Consider the following 20,000-nt stretch of genomic DNA (forward strand, 5'->3'; position numbering starts at 1 on the left):
CCCTCTCTTTACTCTCTCTCCCCTCTCCTCATTCTCTCTCTCCTCTTTACTCTCTCTCCCCTCTCTTTACTCTCTCTCTCCCCTTTACTCTCTCTCTCCCCTTTACTCTCTCTCTCCTCTTTACTCTCTCTCTCCTCTTTACTCTCTCTCCCCACTCTTTACTCTCTCTCCCCTCTCTTTACTCTCTCTCTCCCCTTTACTCTCTCTCTCCTCTTTACTCTCTCTCCCCTCTTTACTCTCTCTCCCCTCTCTCTCTCCTCTTTACTCTCTCTCTCCTCTTTACTCTCTCTCTCCCCTTTACTCTCTCTCTCCCCTTTACTCTCTCTCTCCTCTTTTCTCTCTCTCCCCTCTCTTTACTCTCTCTCTCCCCTCTCTTTACTCTCTCTCTCCCCTCTCTTTACTCTCTCTCTCCTCTTTACTCTCTCTCTCCCCTTTACTCTCTCTCTCCCCTTTACTCTCTCTCTCCTCTTTTCTCTCTCTCCCCTCTCTTTACTCTCTCTCTCCCCTCTCTTTACTCTCTCTCTCCCCTCTCTTTACTCTCTCTCTCCCCTCTCTTTACTCTCTCTCTCCCCTCTCTTTACTCTCTCTCTCCCCTCTCTTTACTCTCTCTCCCCTCTCTTTACTCTCTCTCTCCCCTCTCTTTACTCTCTCTCTCCCCTCTCTTTACTCTCTCTCTCCCCTCTCTTTACTCTCTCTCTCCCCTCTCTTTACTCTCTCTCTCCCCTCTCTTTACTCTCTCTCCCCTCTCCTCATTCTCTCTCGTCTCTTTTCTCTCACTCTTTACTCTTTTCACTCTCCAAGAAAACAAGAGAAAAGAACAGCAGGACATGATGATGTGTGATACACCTCTCACGCAACACCCCGACCACTCCGTCTCACCCCTCACGCAACACCCCGAACACTCCGTCTCACCCCTCACGCAACACCCCGAACACTCCGTCTCACCCCTCACGCAACACCCCGAACACTCCGTCTCACCCCTCACGCAACACCCCGAACACTCCGTCTCACCCCTCACGCAACGTCTCACCCCTCACGCAACACCCCGAACACTCTGGAAAGTTGATTCAGGGAATGAAAACAGTACACAGATCTCTGATAATGAGAAAGCGTGTGTTAACCCTGTAAAGTAGGAGGTGTGTTTACCTTGTTGTCATGTCGGTGTGTGTGTGTGTGTGTGTGTGTGTGTAGTGAGATCAGAGGTGAGTCACCTGAGACGTGAAGAGTCGATGCCACCTGCTGTACTAACACACACTACATCTCTCTGTCTCTGAGGAAGGAGGTACACATCTTTCTGTCAACACCACACGCGCACGCACGCACACACACACCAGTGCTTTAGATGGAAAGAGACTTGAAACACCAAACTCACATCCTATTGGCTAACCAAATCACATGACTTATAATATAAAGTTAAATATACTTTCTGACCCCTGAACTTCCCCATTAGGTTTTAGCTTCTGAGAGAGAGAGATGGAGACAAGGGGATGGTGACAGACAGAGAGAAAGACAAGACAGAATTACAGACAGAAAGAGAGAGACAAGAAGGAAAAGAGAGAGACGGGGAGAGTGAGACAGAGACTTTAAATCAACTTTAAACACAAAAAACAAAAATGAAAGCGTTTCCTGAAAAACAGAGACAGAGAGATAGACAGTGAGAGACAGACAGACAGTGTGCGAGAGAGAGACAAGCAGACAGAGACAGACAGACAGTGAGAGAGAGAGAGAGAGACACACAGAGACAGTGAGAGAGACACACACACAGACAGTGAGAGACACACACACACAGACAGTGAGAGAGACACAGACAGTGAGGGACACACACAGACAGTGAGAGGGAGAGAGACACACACAGACAGTGAGAGAGACACACACACAGTGAGAGAGAGACACACACACAGTGAGAGAGAGACACACACACAGTGAGAGAGAGACACACACACAGTGAGAGAGAGACACACACACAGTGAGAGAGAGACACACACACAGTGAGAGAGAGACACACACACAGTGAGAGAGAGACACACACACAGTGAGAGAGAGACACACACACAGTGAGAGAGAGACACACACACACAGTGAGAGAGAGACACACACACACAGTGAGAGAGAGACACACACACACAGTGAGAGAGAGACACACACACAGTGAGAGAGAGAGACACACACACAGTGAGAGAGAGAGACACACACAGTGAGAGAGAGACACACACACAGTGAGAGAGAGACACACACACAGTGAGAGAGAGACACACACACAGTGAGAGAGAGACACACACACAGTGAGAGAGAGACACACACACAGTGAGAGAGAGACACACACACAGTGAGAGAGAGACACACACAGTGAGAGAGACACACACAGTGAGAGAGAGACACACACAGTGACAGAGAGACACACACACAGTGACAGAGAGACACACACAGTGACAGAGAGACACACACAGTGACAGAGAGACACACACAGTGACAGAGAGACACACACAGTGAGAGAGAGACACACACACAGTGAGAGAGAGACACACACACAGTGACAGAGAGACACACACACAGTGAGAGAGAGACACACACACAGTGAGAGAGACACACACACAGTGAGAGAGACACACACACAGTGAGAGAGAGTGTGTGGACTATTTTATATAAAGTGAAACACAAATCACAATATATGATATGATTATTGTTAACGCGCTCATTCTCATACGTTATGGTTTCTATAGTAACAGCACATTCACAGGGACTCATATTGCGGACGCTCCACTGACAATAAACGGGAGAAAAAGGTGTCGATATGCTCGGGAGATGTTTCTGTAAGGTTTATGGAAGGAGTCTCCAGTGTCAGTGCTTTGTAACTGTCAGAGGTGAAGATTGGACTTTAACAGGACAGAGAGAGACAGGAAGTGATCTACACATTCATCTGTGTGTCAAACAATCAGCTCTTCATGGATAATTACACACACTCGCACACAATCAGGTCAAAGATGGGGGGTGTGTGCGTGTGTGTGTGTGCGTGTGCGTGTGTGTACCGGTGACAAAGGGATTTGCGGAGGGGGAGGAATAAATTCTCACTGTCAATGTCAAATTATAAAATCAAAGAAAAAAATAAAAGAGAGAGAGAGAGACGTATAGACATTATTATTATTACTATTACTACTATTATTATTATTATTATTACTATTACTACTACTACTATTATTATTATTATTATTATTATTATTATTATTATTGCTGCTGTCATCATTAAAGAATAGAATTACATAGAACAGAATAGAAAAAAAAACACAATAGAATAGAATATGGAAAAAAAGAAGGGAATAAAAAAAATTAGAATTAAATAAAAAATATATAACTTAAGGAAATTGAATAAAATATTGAATATAATAAAATTTAAAACAGAATAAAATAAATACAATTGAAAAGAATAAAACTGTGGAATTTTTTTGTAAATATAAAACAATAAAATAAAAGTAGAAAGAAAATTAAATACAATAAAAACAAAATATAAAAATCTAATAAAATATATTAAGTTAACTGAACTCATTAAAATGAATAAAATAGAAAAGAATTGAGCCAAATAAAAAAGTAGAATAGAATAAAACAGAATAAAAATAGAAAATAAAAAAGAGGAAAAAGTAGAATAAAAAAACAGAATTAAAAAAGTAAAATGGAAAAGAACAGAAAAGTATAGAATTAAACAAAATAAGATTTGTGTGTGATAAAATTCTTAATTATTAAAAAAAACAATTAAAACTTAAAATAATAAAACAGAATATATAGAATAAAAAAATAATTTTGATTTGTGATAAAAAAGAAGAAAAAGAAAAGGTAGTAAACGCGCTTGTGTGTGTGTGATCATCTTCCCTGAATCTGCGGCTGGTATTTCCAGTGATTCGTTCATTAACACTAAATTATTTGTACGTAATAACTCACTCAAAAAATGACGTAAAATCTCACAACTAGCAGCTGTCTTCTACTGATGTAGACTATTCAAGTTTATGATCGATGGTCGCACAAACACACAAATAACTCGCTCGCATTTCCTCCTTAACGAGCACATCCGGCGCGGGTACGGCAAACCGGATTTGCAGCATCTTCTCAGTTTTAACCTGAAACTCTGCAGTACGACGGGTTTTAAATTTCTTACCAACCGTCTGCTTTGATGTCGGTGACCTGAAGGATCAAATCATTAGCGGGATAACTTTACCGGTGACGTATGAACTCAAAATTATTTCAATAATTGACCCGTGTATCGTGTTTAATGCGAAAACAAAACGCACGTCTGCGTACAAATTTATCCTGTGATCTGGATTTCTGCTAGAAAAAAACAACAAACACGAATGAACACCTTTTCTTATTTCTACTGTATAGAAACAAATTTGCCTCAAATTTACTGTTTTTGTTTGCTTCAGAAAGTTAAAAAAATTATAATGATAATAACAACAAAACACAGCACTGAAAAGATAATAGATCAATAACCAGCACATATTTAGCGATACAAATGATTTCAGTTCTCTGTAGAATTTGATTATTTATAAACAACAACAAAAAACAAGCTTATCAGTCTACATTACAGCCGACAGCGCTTCTTTAAAAGCGTCACATGACCTCCACGTTAACCAGCGACGGGCTAAAAAGCCGAAATTCGTGACTCTTTATATCTCCACTCGTGATTACTGAATCATTTCTTTCTTTCCAAGGCGCTGATTTGTTTATGCTTGTAAACTACTCGTAACAACACACCCGAGCTTTATTAAAGCCTTACAAACGTGTTATAACACAAACGTCACTGATTGCGACGCCGCTAACGACATGCGAACCATGTAAACGTTGTTATTCCGTCAGTCATGTGATCAGCCTTTTTACTGTATTATAACAAGTTATGACAAAAAACAAACAGGAAAACGGATAAATATACGAGTGTGTGCTATCGTGCGTGCTCTGAAGGAGTCTTATTTCCTGTTTATTCTACTGACAACTGTATGCACGGGCACGTGACAACGCACACACACACAGTCGCACACACCTGACGGAAGCACAACGCTGCATCCAGGCCTGCTTTTATTTACCTTTTAAACTTGTTTTTTAAACAGACGATTCTGGATTTTATTTCGAGCCGTACTAGATGACAAAGCACGAGAGAGGGCAAAGCGACGGAGGCCGCAATAAATCCCCCTATTGTTCTTTCCACAAAGTGCCGCATATTTACGGCTTTATGTAACTCGGACAGGAGGAAATCTGTCCAGGAGCGAGCCTGCAGATCAGATAAACGTCAGATTGGGTAGCAGTGAGGGTTCAGAATCGGAAACGTGAACCCGAGGAGGATTTGTATGGGAAATTTACCTCAAAGCAAACACGATTCTGACTCATTTCTTATCATTATTACTATTATTATTGTTTTTAATTCCTAATCTAAGCTAAGACTCTGGTCTGATTATCATTCTGAATTTCTCCATCCACCCATCCTGGTATACGTCAGGAAATGTGATGTGCATTTAGAAGTCATGTTGGTCTTAGGAAATAAAACAGAATACACACTTTTTCAGGTGTAAAAACAAACAAACAAACAAAAAAAAAACATGTAAATGTCCTACACAGGAACCTTTCTCTTCCTCGCCCCTGTGACAAATATTGGTGTAAGGTGCAAGACATTTCCTTTCTAAATAAATAAATAAATAAACGCACACTCGAAATAAGGATATTAAACCCCACGCTTTTCCAGTCCCTTCCCAAGAAATATGATATTATATTTATTTTACTGCATGAGACTCCCATAGCACATAAATACAAGTCATTTGATATGCACTGTGTTTCTACTGTGTATTATATTGCACACTACACTCTGTGTTATGTCACTGCGACTCCACCTACACTTTAATACACCTCAAATAAAAACATAGGTCACTAATAATAGAAAGTAAACAGTTTAAAACGCGTGTTTTCTAACCTAAATCACGCTGCGGCTAATCTAATAGCGGGGTGTGGAGGGATTGAAGAAGGCATTACTAAACAGGGGATTCAAGACACCGGATCGATCCCAAATACCTAATCGTTCTCTATTTTAGTACACTACAAACAGGGTATGACATAATGCTTTCTTACGCCCTACGTAGTGCCCTACATGCGCCATTTGGGATTCCCCCCACCTCCCTCCACATTACCAACAGCGCCTCCGCCATTTTCATAGACCAGCAGTGTAACATCAGCGACACATAAACAACGCCGTCCTTGCGGTTTTTTTTCTTCTTCTTCCTCCCTTTTACATTTTCTTCATCACCACAGATTATTAACCATTTTTATATATATAAAAAAAGATAAAAAATCGGAATACAAGTGAGTTTAACGAAATTAGCTCGAGCTGTGATTAAAAAAGAGCTTTGCTGACGACGACGACGGCTAGTCAGCGCTAACAAAAAAAAACGAGCGTGCTAGCTAGCGAGCTAACTGTTTTTCGGAAAGAACGTATATATATTTATATAGAGAGAGAGATTTCCCCCACAATATTAGTTTCTTCATCCAAATATCGATATTATTTGACGTTTACTACTATACTAATATATGTATTACTAGTAAAGGGTTTAAATCGGCATCCGAGGCGAAGAGAATAATACTGCTAGTTAATTAATAGCTTCATGCTAACAAGCTAACGTTACGCATTGAGGACGCGGATTGAATTACGCTCGTGCGCCGAAGAGGGAAAAAAACCCGTTAAACTCTGCGTTTTAAAGCGGTTTATATTGTAATATTTTAGTCAGTTTGGATTTATAAAAGTCTCGTTTTTGTATTATTTTCTGTCAAGTGTGTCAGCGGTGAGGGTTTAGACCGTAAACATAATGATAATAATAATAATCAGCAGTTCTGCGCAGTTGAAAGTGAGGGGATGGAATTGTATGTGGTGTTTAAAAAAATAAAAAAAACAATCTTGTTTTTATTGAATGAAATGAAATGCATTGCGACAGGGTAAAGCTAGCTAAATCATCCTGAGGATATTTTGAGGTAGATTTTCCCTCCAAGATTTGCAAATTTAAAAACAAAAACACCACCACAGGAATAAGAGATATGTATACATGTCTCTTCATTATAATAATGGAGCTACACAACTACAAAAACAGGGTTAGGTTTAATATTTGTATGATTAAGATTATAATCAAGGATTTATTAAAAAGCCCTTGGCTTTAGAGTTCAGCTTGTGGACAGTTTCTAATAAAAACAGCCTGGTGAAAGGGGGGGAAGAGAAGCTCTGGTGTTGGAGCTCAGATGGTCCAAATTACATCTAATTTCAGGAATTAAACCTTAAACCCTGTGTGTGTGTGTGTGTGTGGTGTCCTACAGACAGTAAGAACTAATAACTTAATGTATGTAAAGCCTTACTCTCTAAAGCAGGATTTAAAGTGTTCCCTGCTCCAAAAACACCCATTTTATACTTTTATATTCAGTAACTTCACTTGGTGTTTCTCGCTGTTGCTTATTTTCAGTCCACATGGACTCGGTGTTGGTGTGTTTTCATGCTCCAGCTCCAACACACCCAACATTTCAACACTATCACCAATTTTTAGTTTCATATATGGGTCAGAGAGCTGGATCTGAGCTGTTACAGGCACTAAACTGTGTTCAACAGATTTACTGTCTGATTTTCTTTTGTAGATTAAACCGAAATCCTTTCACTCTCTTTTTTCTTTTAAAATAGCACTATTGTCTGTGTGTATGGGGTATGATGTACCATTGTAAAGGTTGTGCTATGCTACAAGCATATATATATATATATATATATATATATATATATATATATATATATATATATATATATATATACACACACACACACACATATACATACACACACTACTAAATTGGTTCACAGGTATTTAGGGTTATTAAAGCATAACGTGGGAGCTGTATCTGTTGTAATTCTAATATTTAATACAGGAGAATACACTGATTTCTAAAACCTTACAAGTATTGTTTTATTATTATTGTTGTTGTTATTTTAACATGAAACCCTGAAATGCAAGATTTGAGAAACAGAAGACATAAAGCTTGCAGTGTATTGCTCATAAATGACTATTTCCAGGGGGGCTTACAGGACTAGCCAGCTTAGCTCTGACACCACTGGCTATATGCCAAACCATTCTCAGCCAAAATACAACCATATGAGGAATTTATGTCACCAAAATAAACAGGATAGGGCTTTAAAGACACACAAAAATCCATCCAAACCGTGCCCATTAACCTTACACCAGCTGTATCTCCAACACACACACACACACAGAGAGACACACACACAGACATGTTGACTTCAGCATAGGGTCAGTTCATGTTAGCCAACAAGCTTTAGCTGTAACCTGATAAAAACAAGCCATTTGAGTGGCACACGTCCACACAGGTGCACATTTTAATCGAAATAAAACCGCATACCTGTATCTATGTCCACTGTAATAGCCTTGAATGGAGACCAGGACCAAAACAATACTCTCCACTGCGGATGTGTTGAAGAAAAGATGGTTTAAAACGCCAAAAACTGACACTGCCCGCCTTTTCGGGTCCTTTATTATTTAATCTTGTGAACCCCGACGCTTTTTAAAACTCAGAATATAGTTTTTGGTCAGTTTTTGACCCTCTTAATTTTTTCCCCCGGATCCCTTCAATCCTGTGCAAAAAATGGCGGCCTTGGCAGAACTGCCGTAACCCCGCCCCCTCTCCGAAACCACGCCCACACTAGCTAATCACGCCCTTCTCCGTCATGACGTCCGCCGCCTTCGCATTCTGAGGGGTTTCCCGGGCACAATCACAGGGGCTACGAGGGGAAGAGGGTCCGTTCAATGGCGTTAGCAGCAGCTGCGTTACACCTTAACATCAAATAATACTGCACCATTTACAGATTCTACACTGCGTTTGACTGTGTTTAATTCTGTTCAGACGATATACATTCCCAAAATGTAACAAGGTTGGATTTGCTAGCATGTTAAGTTGTATTGTTGTGTGCAAATAATATGATTTTATGCTAAAAAAAAAAAAAAACAACATTGGACTTGCACCAACTTTATATTACTGTTTATTACTGAGATAAATCTAGTGTTTTACATAAGGACAATTACCGGAATGTGCACAAACACCCCCCCCCCCCCCCCAACATACAATACATGGAGATAACATAAACAAATATAAACAAACAAATAAATAATTGGCACTTTTCCAGACGTGGTAAAGTGAAAAAGTAACTGATAGAGTATTGGAACAGAATGCGCAACTTTAAAATATGAAATGGAAAATATAATCACAAAAATAAGCAAAAGTGATATATATATATATATATATATATATATATATATATATATATATATATATATATATATGCATATACAAAATATGAGAATCAAATAAAAAATTCTAAATGAAATAATTTAAAAATAATGAAATAAGACCAACATTAGTTTATCGATACCAAAACAAAGAATGAAAATATGTTAAATATATTGAAAATGTGTTTTCAAATGCTTTTAAATAGTCCTTAATGTAATTTCCTGTTTGATGACTTATTTCAAATGAATTTCCCAACTTTCACTTCTCTCTTTCTTTTTGTCATTAAGGACTGTATCATCAATGGGGAAGATGTGTTTATATATATATATATATATATATATATATATATATATATATATATATATATATATATATATATATATATATAAGGAAATGTCTAAAAACATTGGATAAAAAATCCTAAATTCAGAATATAAGTATGCGTAATATCCATTCTGCTTGTTTTCTACGCAAGACATCTTGCATAGTTCTAACATCCAGGTGTTTGAAATGTCCTAAACCCCGTGTACTTCCTTTAATCTGATTTACATTTTCACTGTATGAGCTACACATATAGAGAGTAGGTCTTGTTTAAACTTAACACTCCATATAACAGGGATGTTAATTACGTTTTTTTTTTTTAATGACTTTACAAGGAGGAGGAAGTCGAATTCCAGCCTGAACATTTCCCTTTTTTGTTCCCACTGAATGTATGGACAAAAAGCAGTAGTTTTCCTCTGTTTGGACTGACGTGCACCTCTGTGAGACCCAAACAGGAGGAGGCTGTGTTACATAACCTGCCTTATACTAGCGCACTGTCTTTATTACTGAACTGGAGTAAAAAAAAAAAAAAATTTAAAAAAAAAAGAACGACCAGATCTCATTAATGCCAACATCTGGCTGAAGAAATTAAATATTTCAAATAATTAGATTGTATGTGTGTTATTTCTAGGTGGATTATGACAGTGCTGTATACTATGTAAAGCAATATTTCGCTCAGTTTTATGTCCTGATAAGAATTTAATATTTTTTTTATTCTCGGATTAAAGCTATCATAGTAAACTCTTACGCCCTGTGGATGCACATTATTTTGATGGAAAGTCACACTGCATATTGTTCCATTAATAAATATTCTTATAGAGTAAGGTAGAATAAATGAATCTGCGTCCTCGTGACTGCGCATGCGCATTACCTAAGCGCGGGGGGAGGGGGGTACGCATGCGCAGTGCACCTCGGGCGGTGATGTAATGTCCAACAATGTTGAAGGTGAAAATAGCGAGACGAAGGCAGAGAAAGACATCGACTGAAGGATTTGTGAACAAAGCAGTACTGGATTTCCGACTTTTTAACTCTAAATAAGGATTAATTTAAACAAATTAACGTTTTCAACGACGGTTTTTTTAATCTTCGGATATTGCCGTTTGCTGGATGAACGACATAACACTGGAAACTATTTTTCCCCATTTCAACGTCGATTAAGGTTCTTTATACCTTATTTTAATATGATGAAATTTGTCTTTTCATTTAACCCCACCCGATAAAGTTTGTACCTTTAATTGATTAAAAACGTTGCCCTTGAGCAGTAATGGCCACTTTCTGTTTTTTTTTTCTTTTTTATTGTTCTCCTTTCACGGACAACACGGTTGGCTTCGCAGTGACGTCACAAATACCCGTATGTGGGCAGGGTCGGAGCTACGAGGGGAGAGAGGCACGCCCGGAGCGTCGACGGGGAACTGCGCATGCGCGATGCAGATAGCGAGGTTATTTACATTCCGATAACTTTGACTTCGAAACGTGAACATGAAAACTTACATATTACGTGAAAGTTAGGTTAATATTAATACCCCCGCCCCACAAAAGGATTTGTTTAAACGGGATGTTTCAAAGTTAAAATTACGCTAACCGCTACAATGGCTTCACAAGCTCCACTACGGCTCTGTGGTTGCTATGTGAACGACTTCTCAGCTGTCCAATCAGCGAACGGCTTGCGAAGCTTTCCAGCCAATCCGAGCGCGAGAGGAATGTGGTTGGGGAAGGAGAACAGCGCATAGACGGGACGCCATTAAAAATTCCGCCGTTTGCACTATTAAAAACGTGTCACGTTTTATTAAAGATATTAGAGGGCTTAAATAAAGTATTTAAGTGAACTTGATAAATGTAAGCTCACTTTTTTTGCACATAAAGCGTTTAAATATCGGGGATTTTTAAATCTGTGCCAGTTCAGCTCTGTGGGTGTGGCCTGCTTTTTTTATCCTAGAAAATGGCCGCCGCTGAGTACGTTTCGGAGTGATGAACTATTCTAATCTTAAATCCTTCCTGTGTTTACTGTTTGTTTACAACTCGTTTATTTTTGGCTTTATTTATGATGAAGGCTAAAAAGGAAATCCGTGTGCCGGAAGTAGTGTGACGTCGCAGTGTGTTTGCGCACGCCAACGATTTTTAACCGTTGAGCGTGCGCGCGCTTATCTGTTCTGTATTCTAGAAAACACACCCGGAAGTACGACCAACCAATCAGAAGACAGAACCGAATTCTTTACCTTCCTGTGTGGAAATGTAAAGCAAAAGAGCTCAGAAGTTTTCTTTTTGTTTCTTTCTTTCATTTTCTTTCTTTCTTTTATTTTTTAATTTGTTGTATAAACAGTAAATTTACATATTAGGCTTGTAAATGTGTACTAAAATAAGATTTTTTGTTTTATAGTATGTTAAACTGTATTTTTGAAGCATTGTGCATATTAATGTTATTTTAAAATGAGTTTAGTTAAGATTACAGTAGATTCATGTTGTTTATTTACATTCTGAACGTTAGATTAGAAATTTAACAACTTTGTGTTTTGAAAAAACAAACAAACATTAATGCAACATTTTAAACCTGTTTAATTCAATTGACTGGTCTGAGGTCTTTAATAATAGATAATAAAGTCGCTTTTTTGTTGCCGAGTGAAAACGTGTTTATTTCTGTACGTGTCATTGATGTAAAGCCTCTTCTTACAGTTTGTACTGAGTTCACATTTCACGCCTGATTTGGGTAAAAGTCAGAAGGAAACATTTAGTAGGAGGGAATTTCCTGTTTTGGTTTTAAATCAGAGTTTTGAAACTTGCTGCTGTCGTTTCTCGCCCTCTTCTTACATAAACACCTTTTCACTCATTCAACCGCCAACAAAACAATTAAAACACAAGCCAATTCCATTGTCTGCGTTTTATTTATTTTTTTAGAGTGAGGTGTATTTAATTTCTATTCTGAAATATTCTTTTTTATTTATTTCCTGTGTTAAATATTGAAAAGTGTGTGTGGGGGTTGTTTTTAAAATCTTATGTTCTCTGAGAAAGGGACAAAACTGAGGTTTTATAGTACAAACACTTGTCAATTGAGAGAGTCATGTCTTTTCTATTTAATTAAATGCAACACAGCCATCCATAATGAGCTACTCTTCTACCTTTGACTGTATGTCTCGGATTAAAACTATACCCGTTTCTTTATTTAATTGTTTAGACAAACACATTTCCCTGATTGCCTTAAATAGTTTGTAATTATGTTATGTGAGGGAAATTATTCATTTTTACTTTGTAATAGTATTGTTCTTGTTCTGTTTCATTCTCATCTGAGGATAACGCCTAAGAAGGCCACGTCATGTCACTGAGATCAGTACAGAATGTTTATCTGCTTACAGAGACACAAACATGTTCTTCTGTTCAAGGTTCGTCTAAACATCTTCCAAGATCCTAAAACAAAGCCTGTTTGAACTGCCTCAAACTGCTTCTTATCGGTACACAGGAGTGTGTCATACTCTGCGTTTCTTATATATATATATATATATATATATATATATATAGTAGTGGTTTAGTACAAGGGTTTCAGAGCGTTCTCATTATTCTATCCTGCTTTATTCTATCCTGTGTTAACCATCTTTCTGTAATAAACCTTTTTACCTTCAGAGGACGAGTCTGTGAGTGTTGTCTAATTTTCCCAACAATTTGGCGTCTCCTGGCTGGACTGCACGAGTCTTTCAGCTTTTCTGGACAACAAGCAAACCAGAGGACGCTCGCGGAAAAGTTTTCACCCTGAAGTCCGTGTTCGCACGCAGGCGGTTTGCCCTTTGTTGTGTAAAGTGAAAGACTGATGCAGCCTTACCACTGACCGGTAGGAATCATCAAGAATTTAGAATGAGAATTTTATGAAGTCAATGTGTATTGCTGTCTCTATGGAAGGGAACATCCAGGAACTTCGCCTCTGCGACGGCAGAGATATTGGTGTTTCTTAGATCACAGCTACAAAACTAAGATCTATACTGACGGGTGTGTATGTGTGTGTATATATGTATATTAATATTAGAGAGATAATAACGGTAAAAATATTTGCTAATGGGAAGAGTCAGTTTCGAGCAATAAATAAACGGAGTACTTATTAAGGAGCGCAGTATTTTTGTGGTGGGTTATTATGAAGTGGGATGCCTCATTCCATCATATCAGCGGTACATGATATATTTGGCAAATTTAATGCACAAGTAAATTTTACTGAGATAAAAAATAATAATAATAATAAAAAAATAAATTATTAAGAAAAAAGAAGGGAAGAGAAAACGGTAGGTCCTACCAAATTGCTGTATGTGGACTCTCCCTCACAGGTAAACTCTTTTACATTCTTAAGGTTTGCTCTATTGAACCTATAAGTTATATGATTAATTTTTCTGTCTGTGCATGAGAATGCATATTCATTTGATTTTTATAGCATGTTAAATTGATTAAAACTTTAAAATGAAAGTTATAGAAGGTGTAAAAAAGAGAAAAAGCACATATGGGAAAAACATGTAGCAAAGCACATCCTGAGCCACATGCTATGGTATGTACAGGGTACTCATATGTTGGTCCTAATATCACATTTATGCGTGTGAATTATGGGGAAGGATGTTAGAACCAGTATGATGTATGGGTTAAAGAATGTGCTTTCCTGGAAAAAGGTAGTTTTAGTCTCAGACAGTTAGAACAGCAGAAACTTAATTTGTAAGCAAAGAAGAGAGATATTTCTAAAATAATTTTTAAAAAACACAGTTTTTGGCAGACTGGAGGGCATTTGCTGAAGGGCAGAGTGAGGCACATAAAAGAGAGAAAAAATGGCAGGCAGGGCCCTCATCTGTTTCGCAGTGTGCTAAATTGCAGAAAGCCGATCCCGACCTGGACTCCGCCCCACCATGACACCCACAGCCAGGAAGGAGGGAGGAACCTGCAGTTTGAGAGGCACCTCTTCACGATGAAGCGGCCCAGCCTACACCACTCTATCCGAACCTGTCAGAACTGATCCACCAACCCCCACCGAACTATGCTCCAGCCGTCCTATCTTCACCGGTGGCGTTACACACGAGATCCCAAGTGAATGGACCAACAGCATTGCTGCCTGAGGGCTTCAGACCAACAAAATCAGACAGAGAAGGGACAGTGCACGCCGTGGTAAATGCCCCAATGCTGGAGGTGGCCAGAGGAGGAGGCCCTATGCTAGTTGACATACCCTGGATATTGGAAGACATCAGGAGCAGCATGATGCATTTGCCGGTGCTCCACGAAGTAGGACAACAAAAGTTTGGGGATGAACTTCTGAGAATTCAGACCCACCACTCATGAACTACGACGACTGCTCATGGCGAAACTTGGCCCGGACTGGGTCAAGGTTTCACCTGAATTCCCAGAGAACGATGTCCGCCTGATCAACCCACAGTGGGCTGATGGAGTCAACACAAGGTACAGAGCACAAATCACGGCGTTCAAGCAGAGGCTGACAAACACCTTTCCTGTGCACCTGGACGTGACAAAAATAGCAAAGTATCTATCTCGTCTCACTGAAGTCCATGATGCAAATTAAGACCAGTAGCACTCGCAGATGGACAAGCAGCCGAAGACACAGCATGGGTAGCACATCTCAGAAACAGCTTCAGGAATGGTATGAAACCAGATATCGTTGCTCTTGTAAAACATCAACGCATTACCTGGGATACTGGAAATATGACTCAGGTAGAATGATATGCAATCCATGGGGAGAAGCACCTACGAGAGGCAAAGGAAAGAAAGTTGGAGAGGAGAGAAAGACCAAAAGGACGCGGATGAGGAAGGCCAGGTAGCAACCCCCATAGATACATCTTTACAGCTTTTATCTGTGGAAAAGTTGGACATTTTGCAAGAGACTGTCCAGAGCAGAAGCCTGATGGGCGGAGCTAAGGGAAGGGTGAGGCACCTGGGAACAGAGTTTGGGTGTCTGATGTCACCTCTTATCAGTTAGCTCACAAAGAACAGGAATATATGCACACACCCACATCCAACATTAGTCAGACTGACAATTCACAAACGTCTGACCCAGTCATGACCCTTAACCTTTTTAAAGTATCATGCCTCTCCTTTTACACAGTTACTATGTATATCTCTTGTAATTAATGGACAAAGTATCACATTTTTGGTAGATTCAGGAGCAACGTATTCAGTAATAAAACACTGCGAATTAAAAGAATCCCCGAAAACGAGTTCACGGTCACTGCACTCCATGGGTGTGACGGGACATTCAGTATTAGACCTAATTTCGTCTTCATGTCCAGTCAATCTACTGGGCAGGGACTTAATGTGTGTTTTACACTTAAATTTGATTTCCTCACCTCAGGGAGTAACAATAACTGATGACTCATCTTTGGGAACTCCATTTGTTAGAGAAACAGAGCTCTGTGTTTATCAATGGTCCATGCATAACGAGCCTAGAGCCTGTGCTCGTTTGTTGACACTGGCACATGATAAGATGAAGGACAACTGTGTTGATTTTATGCTGTCCTCTGTCCTCCATTGCACAGCGCAAGTGCATGAAGGAAGAGACTTTAATTTGAGAAAGAGTGGTTTATGGATATCCCAGAAAGTGAAGAACTGTACCAATATTGGTGTGACAAATTTTGTGCATGTTCAGTCAAATTGAGTGACACTCAGTTGCGTGCATTTTTCGTCCCAGAATCCGTGCCCCATGTCTCATTAGCCAAAATAAAGAACAGACAGTACAAAGACGTGGGACTGTGGGTCAGATTATGTGAGAGTGGGAAAATTACAGATTGGGAACATGAACCCACCTCCAACATATGGTACAGCCCGACGCTGGGAGTTTATAAAAAATTCTTTCAGGAAATGTGCAAGGTTAACCGGGATGTTATTTGTCATGACAAGGGAATGTTTCTGAACCTTGGGACAAGCCCCACACCCCTAGAGACACACCCACAATTGAAGAAGGTGCCTCTCAGGCTGTGGGCCCAAGGGAAACATGACGTAGGCCTGATTAGAAGTGCACCGCCAGTCGTGATCACGCCCAAATCTGACTTTAGGCCCAGACAATCTCAATACCCTCTTAAATCAGAAGCTATTGAGGGGATTGGACCAGATTTCAATTCATTATTGAAGGTAGGCGTCATTGTTACCTGTCCTGATTCGTCAGTGCGCACCCCAATATTTCCAGTGAGAGAAGCAAAAAAAAAAAAAAACCCTACAACCTGACGAATGGAGATTTGTAGAAGATTTGTAAGCGGTTAATGCAGCAGTCAAACAGAGAGCTCTAGACGTGCCAAATTCTTACACTGTATTAAACCAGGGTCCAGCAAATAGCGAATGGTTTTCAGTCGTAGATTTAGCTAATGCGTTTTTTCAGTATTTCTCTTGATAAAGACAGACAGTTTCGGTTTGCATTCATATTTGACGGACATCCTTACACTTTCACTCACTTGTGTTAGGGATGTTGAGAGTCACTAACGATATACAACCAAATGCTAAAGGACAGCTTAGCACCTCTACCACTTTCTCCAGAGCACAGTGTGAAACTGACACCATTAAATTGTTGCAGCATCTTGCCTAAGAAGGACACAAAGCCAGTCTCTCCAAATTACAGTATGTACAACAAGAAGTGAGAGTCTTGGGTCATGACATTTCTGCAAAGGGAAAGAAACTCTCCGCTGAAAGAGTATCTGCAATCCAGAAGATTCCCAAGCCTCTGACGAAGAAACAAGTTCTCTCTATCCTATGTATGTGTTCGTATCGCAGAACTTTCATTCTAAACTATACCATTCTAGAAGCACCGCTCAGAGAGATGGCATATGCGACAGGTTGGACAGTTCGTTCTCAGGTAAGTTGGATCCGAGTCACTGCAGAGTTTCCCCCGTGTGTACGTGCAGTAGCAGCAGCTGAGAAAGCTGTGGTGGCATCCAGAGACGGTCGGTGGTAGGTTACTCAGAATTGATCCTCTTGGTTCCACATGAGGTGTTGTTACTCCTACTTGAACAGAAAACCTCACACCTGTCCACCCAATGATGGCTGCACCATAACACTGTACTATTAGACATGCCACATGTCACTATAAAACAACGTACTGTCCTTAACCCTGCTACTCTTCTTCCAACAGAGGGAGACAGGGAACCACATGACTGTGTTGTACTGACTAATGAACTCTGCTCCCCTAGAATCGACCTGAAGGATATTCCATTGGAAAACCCAGATTTGATCCTCTTTGTGGACGGGTCAGCGTCACGTGACCCAGAGACAGGTAAAAATCGAGTGGGTTATGAGTAGTGACCGCACACGAGACGGTCTGTCAGGAAGTCTCCCCTCAAAACTTTCAGCACAACCAGCTGAACTGTACGCCCTCATAGAGGCATGAAGACCTGCTGAGGGACAGTCAGTAAATATCTACACAGACAGTAGATACGCCTTTGAGGTAGTACATGATTTGGGGACAGTTTGGAAACTCAGAGGACGAGTCCACGAGTGTTGTCTAATTTCCACGACAATTAACAGTCCTAATGGTTTCCGTTATTAATTATTAATATTTATTCTGTTTAGGTGATGCTTTGCTTTTTTATATATTGATTATGAGATGACCTTCAGTCATTTCTCCTAACTCACTAAAACACTACACAGATGTAATAAAGACAATTAAAACGAGACTAGAGAATACATCTTGTACATTTATTTATTTATTTATTTGATTGATTGTTTGTTTATTTATGTATGTAAATTGTTCCTTCTCTATCTGATTTAATAAAATATTAAAAGCGTCAGCGTCATTTATTTCCTGAATCTTTACAACCTTTCACACATTTAAACTCCAAATTCCTCATGCTGACTGTAAAAACCCTGATTAAAGCTCATTTTGTAGTCTATTATACATAAATAAAAAGATATGAATCTTCTCAACGTTGTGGTCTCGCAGCTCCAGGGTTCCCAGTTCAATCCTGAGCTCGGGTGTTACTGTCTATTTGGTGTTTCACACGTTCCACCCCTGTCTGTGTGGGTTTCCTCCCGGTTCTCCGGTTTCCTTCCACTGTCCAAAAAGATAAATTGTGTGCGTACACAGTGCAGTGTATACTAAGATACATGTCTTACTGAAGATGAAAGAATGAATGAAACAAAACTCCTAAAATCTGATTTTTAACAGAAAAGACTCGAATGTACTTGGTGTTGGATTGGCTCAAACAATGTAATATAAATAAGTACATATGCCTCACACCTCCAGGGTTGGAGGTTCGATTCCCGCCGCTGTGCTGTGTGTCTGTGTGTGTGGAGTTTGCATATTCTCTCCGTGCTTGGGGGTTTCCTCCCCAGTACAAAGACATGCACGGTAGGCTGATTGTCATGTCCAAAGTGTCCATAGTGTATGAATGGGTGTGTGAACGTGTGTGTGATTGTGCCCTGAGATGGATTGGTACCCTGTCCAGGTTCTCCCCTGCTGTGTGGGGATAGGGTCCAGGTTCCCCATGACCCAGTAGGATAAGCAGTATAGAAAATGAATGGATAGAAGGATGGATAATGAAATCACATTTTCCCAAACAACAAAACGTTAACAAACCATGGTTTTACCATAACAGTGACAAAGCGAAATAAAAATTGTTCAACGTTTCTAAAATGATATTCATTTGAGAGAAAAAAAAATTATAAGTAAACTTTGTCGCCCCCTAGTGGACAGCGTGATATTACACCAAGCAAATGCGTAACCAATCACAGTCCGTGTTATTAGCATGTCCGTAAAAATATTTTTTTCAAACTAATCTTGTGTATTTTATCGCTTATAAACTTGTTATAGAAGATATATAGACACACATCACGTAAATAAAGAACAGAAGCTTTGAACAAATCATTTCAGGAAGCTTCGCGCAGCTGCGGGACGTGTAGTGCGCATGCGCCGGGCTTCGCACATGCGCACTGCGTATGACTCTGAACAGCGGACGAAGGAGAAAGGTGACATTTTGTTGACGGGCCGCTTTCTGTGTTTCTGTTAAAATGTCGGCTCTGTGGGGGACAGGGAGAGTTCTCAGAGCAGGAGCGCAGCTGTGTAGACGCGGACCTCGGCTCAGTGTCATCCGGAAGTAAGTGTAAAAGTGGAAGTTTATACGAGGCTAGGCTAACTATGCTAACAGACTCAGACTCACATTCTGCATTACAGCTGAGTTTAAAATCTAAATATCAGCGAACTAGAGAAATATAAACAGTATAAGATATTAATGCATGCAAGTGCACAGTTCAGAATGTGTCAAGTGTATGTCTGTGCAGGTTTAGGTGATTTAATTCAACAATAACACTCATAATGCCATATAATAAGAATAAACAGTGTGTGTGTGTGTGTGTTATAGGAAACTAATCAACGCCAGGGTGGTGTGATGAAGCAAGAGTTGTTTATTTTCCTCTAACAGCACGTCCCCAAGTGT

General features: G+C 39.6%; 2 protein-coding genes and 1 long non-coding RNA gene across 7 annotated transcripts in view; 2 read left to right on the top strand and 1 right to left on the bottom strand.

Annotated features, from left to right (window-relative positions):
- Positions 1–13,311, bottom strand: part of kmt2e (lysine (K)-specific methyltransferase 2E) — a 53,377-nt gene extending 40,066 nt beyond the window's left edge. For 2 of the 5 annotated variants that reach the window (XM_017493966.3, XM_017493965.3), the window contains exon 1: positions 8,413–8,683. The gene's annotated coding sequence lies outside the window, so the exon portion shown is untranslated. Of the gene's footprint in view, positions 1–1,211; positions 1,596–8,412; positions 8,685–13,224 lie in introns of those variants that run through there. The other 3 variants (XM_053688456.1, XM_053688455.1, XM_047162254.2) reach the window with 3 other exon arrangements.
- LOC124629225 (uncharacterized) lies at positions 10,531–18,356 on the top strand. The gene is made up of 2 exons (XR_006984151.2): positions 10,531–12,992; positions 13,231–18,356. It is a non-coding gene; the product is annotated as an uncharacterized LOC124629225 (long non-coding RNA).
- A 1,133-nt stretch (positions 18,357–19,489) lies between these two features.
- The window catches only part of ndufb2 (NADH:ubiquinone oxidoreductase subunit B2), a 3,306-nt gene continuing 2,795 nt past the window's right edge, over positions 19,490–20,000 (top strand). Inside the window, 1 exon segment of the mRNA NM_001201047.2 lies at positions 19,490–19,661. Coding sequence (NP_001187976.1) covers positions 19,576–19,661 — 86 coding nt within the window. The 5' untranslated portion in view covers positions 19,490–19,575.

This window comes from Ictalurus punctatus, chromosome 19, assembly GCF_001660625.3.
Source record: "Ictalurus punctatus breed USDA103 chromosome 19, Coco_2.0, whole genome shotgun sequence".
NCBI classification, from domain to species: Eukaryota; Metazoa; Chordata; class Actinopteri; order Siluriformes; family Ictaluridae; genus Ictalurus; species Ictalurus punctatus.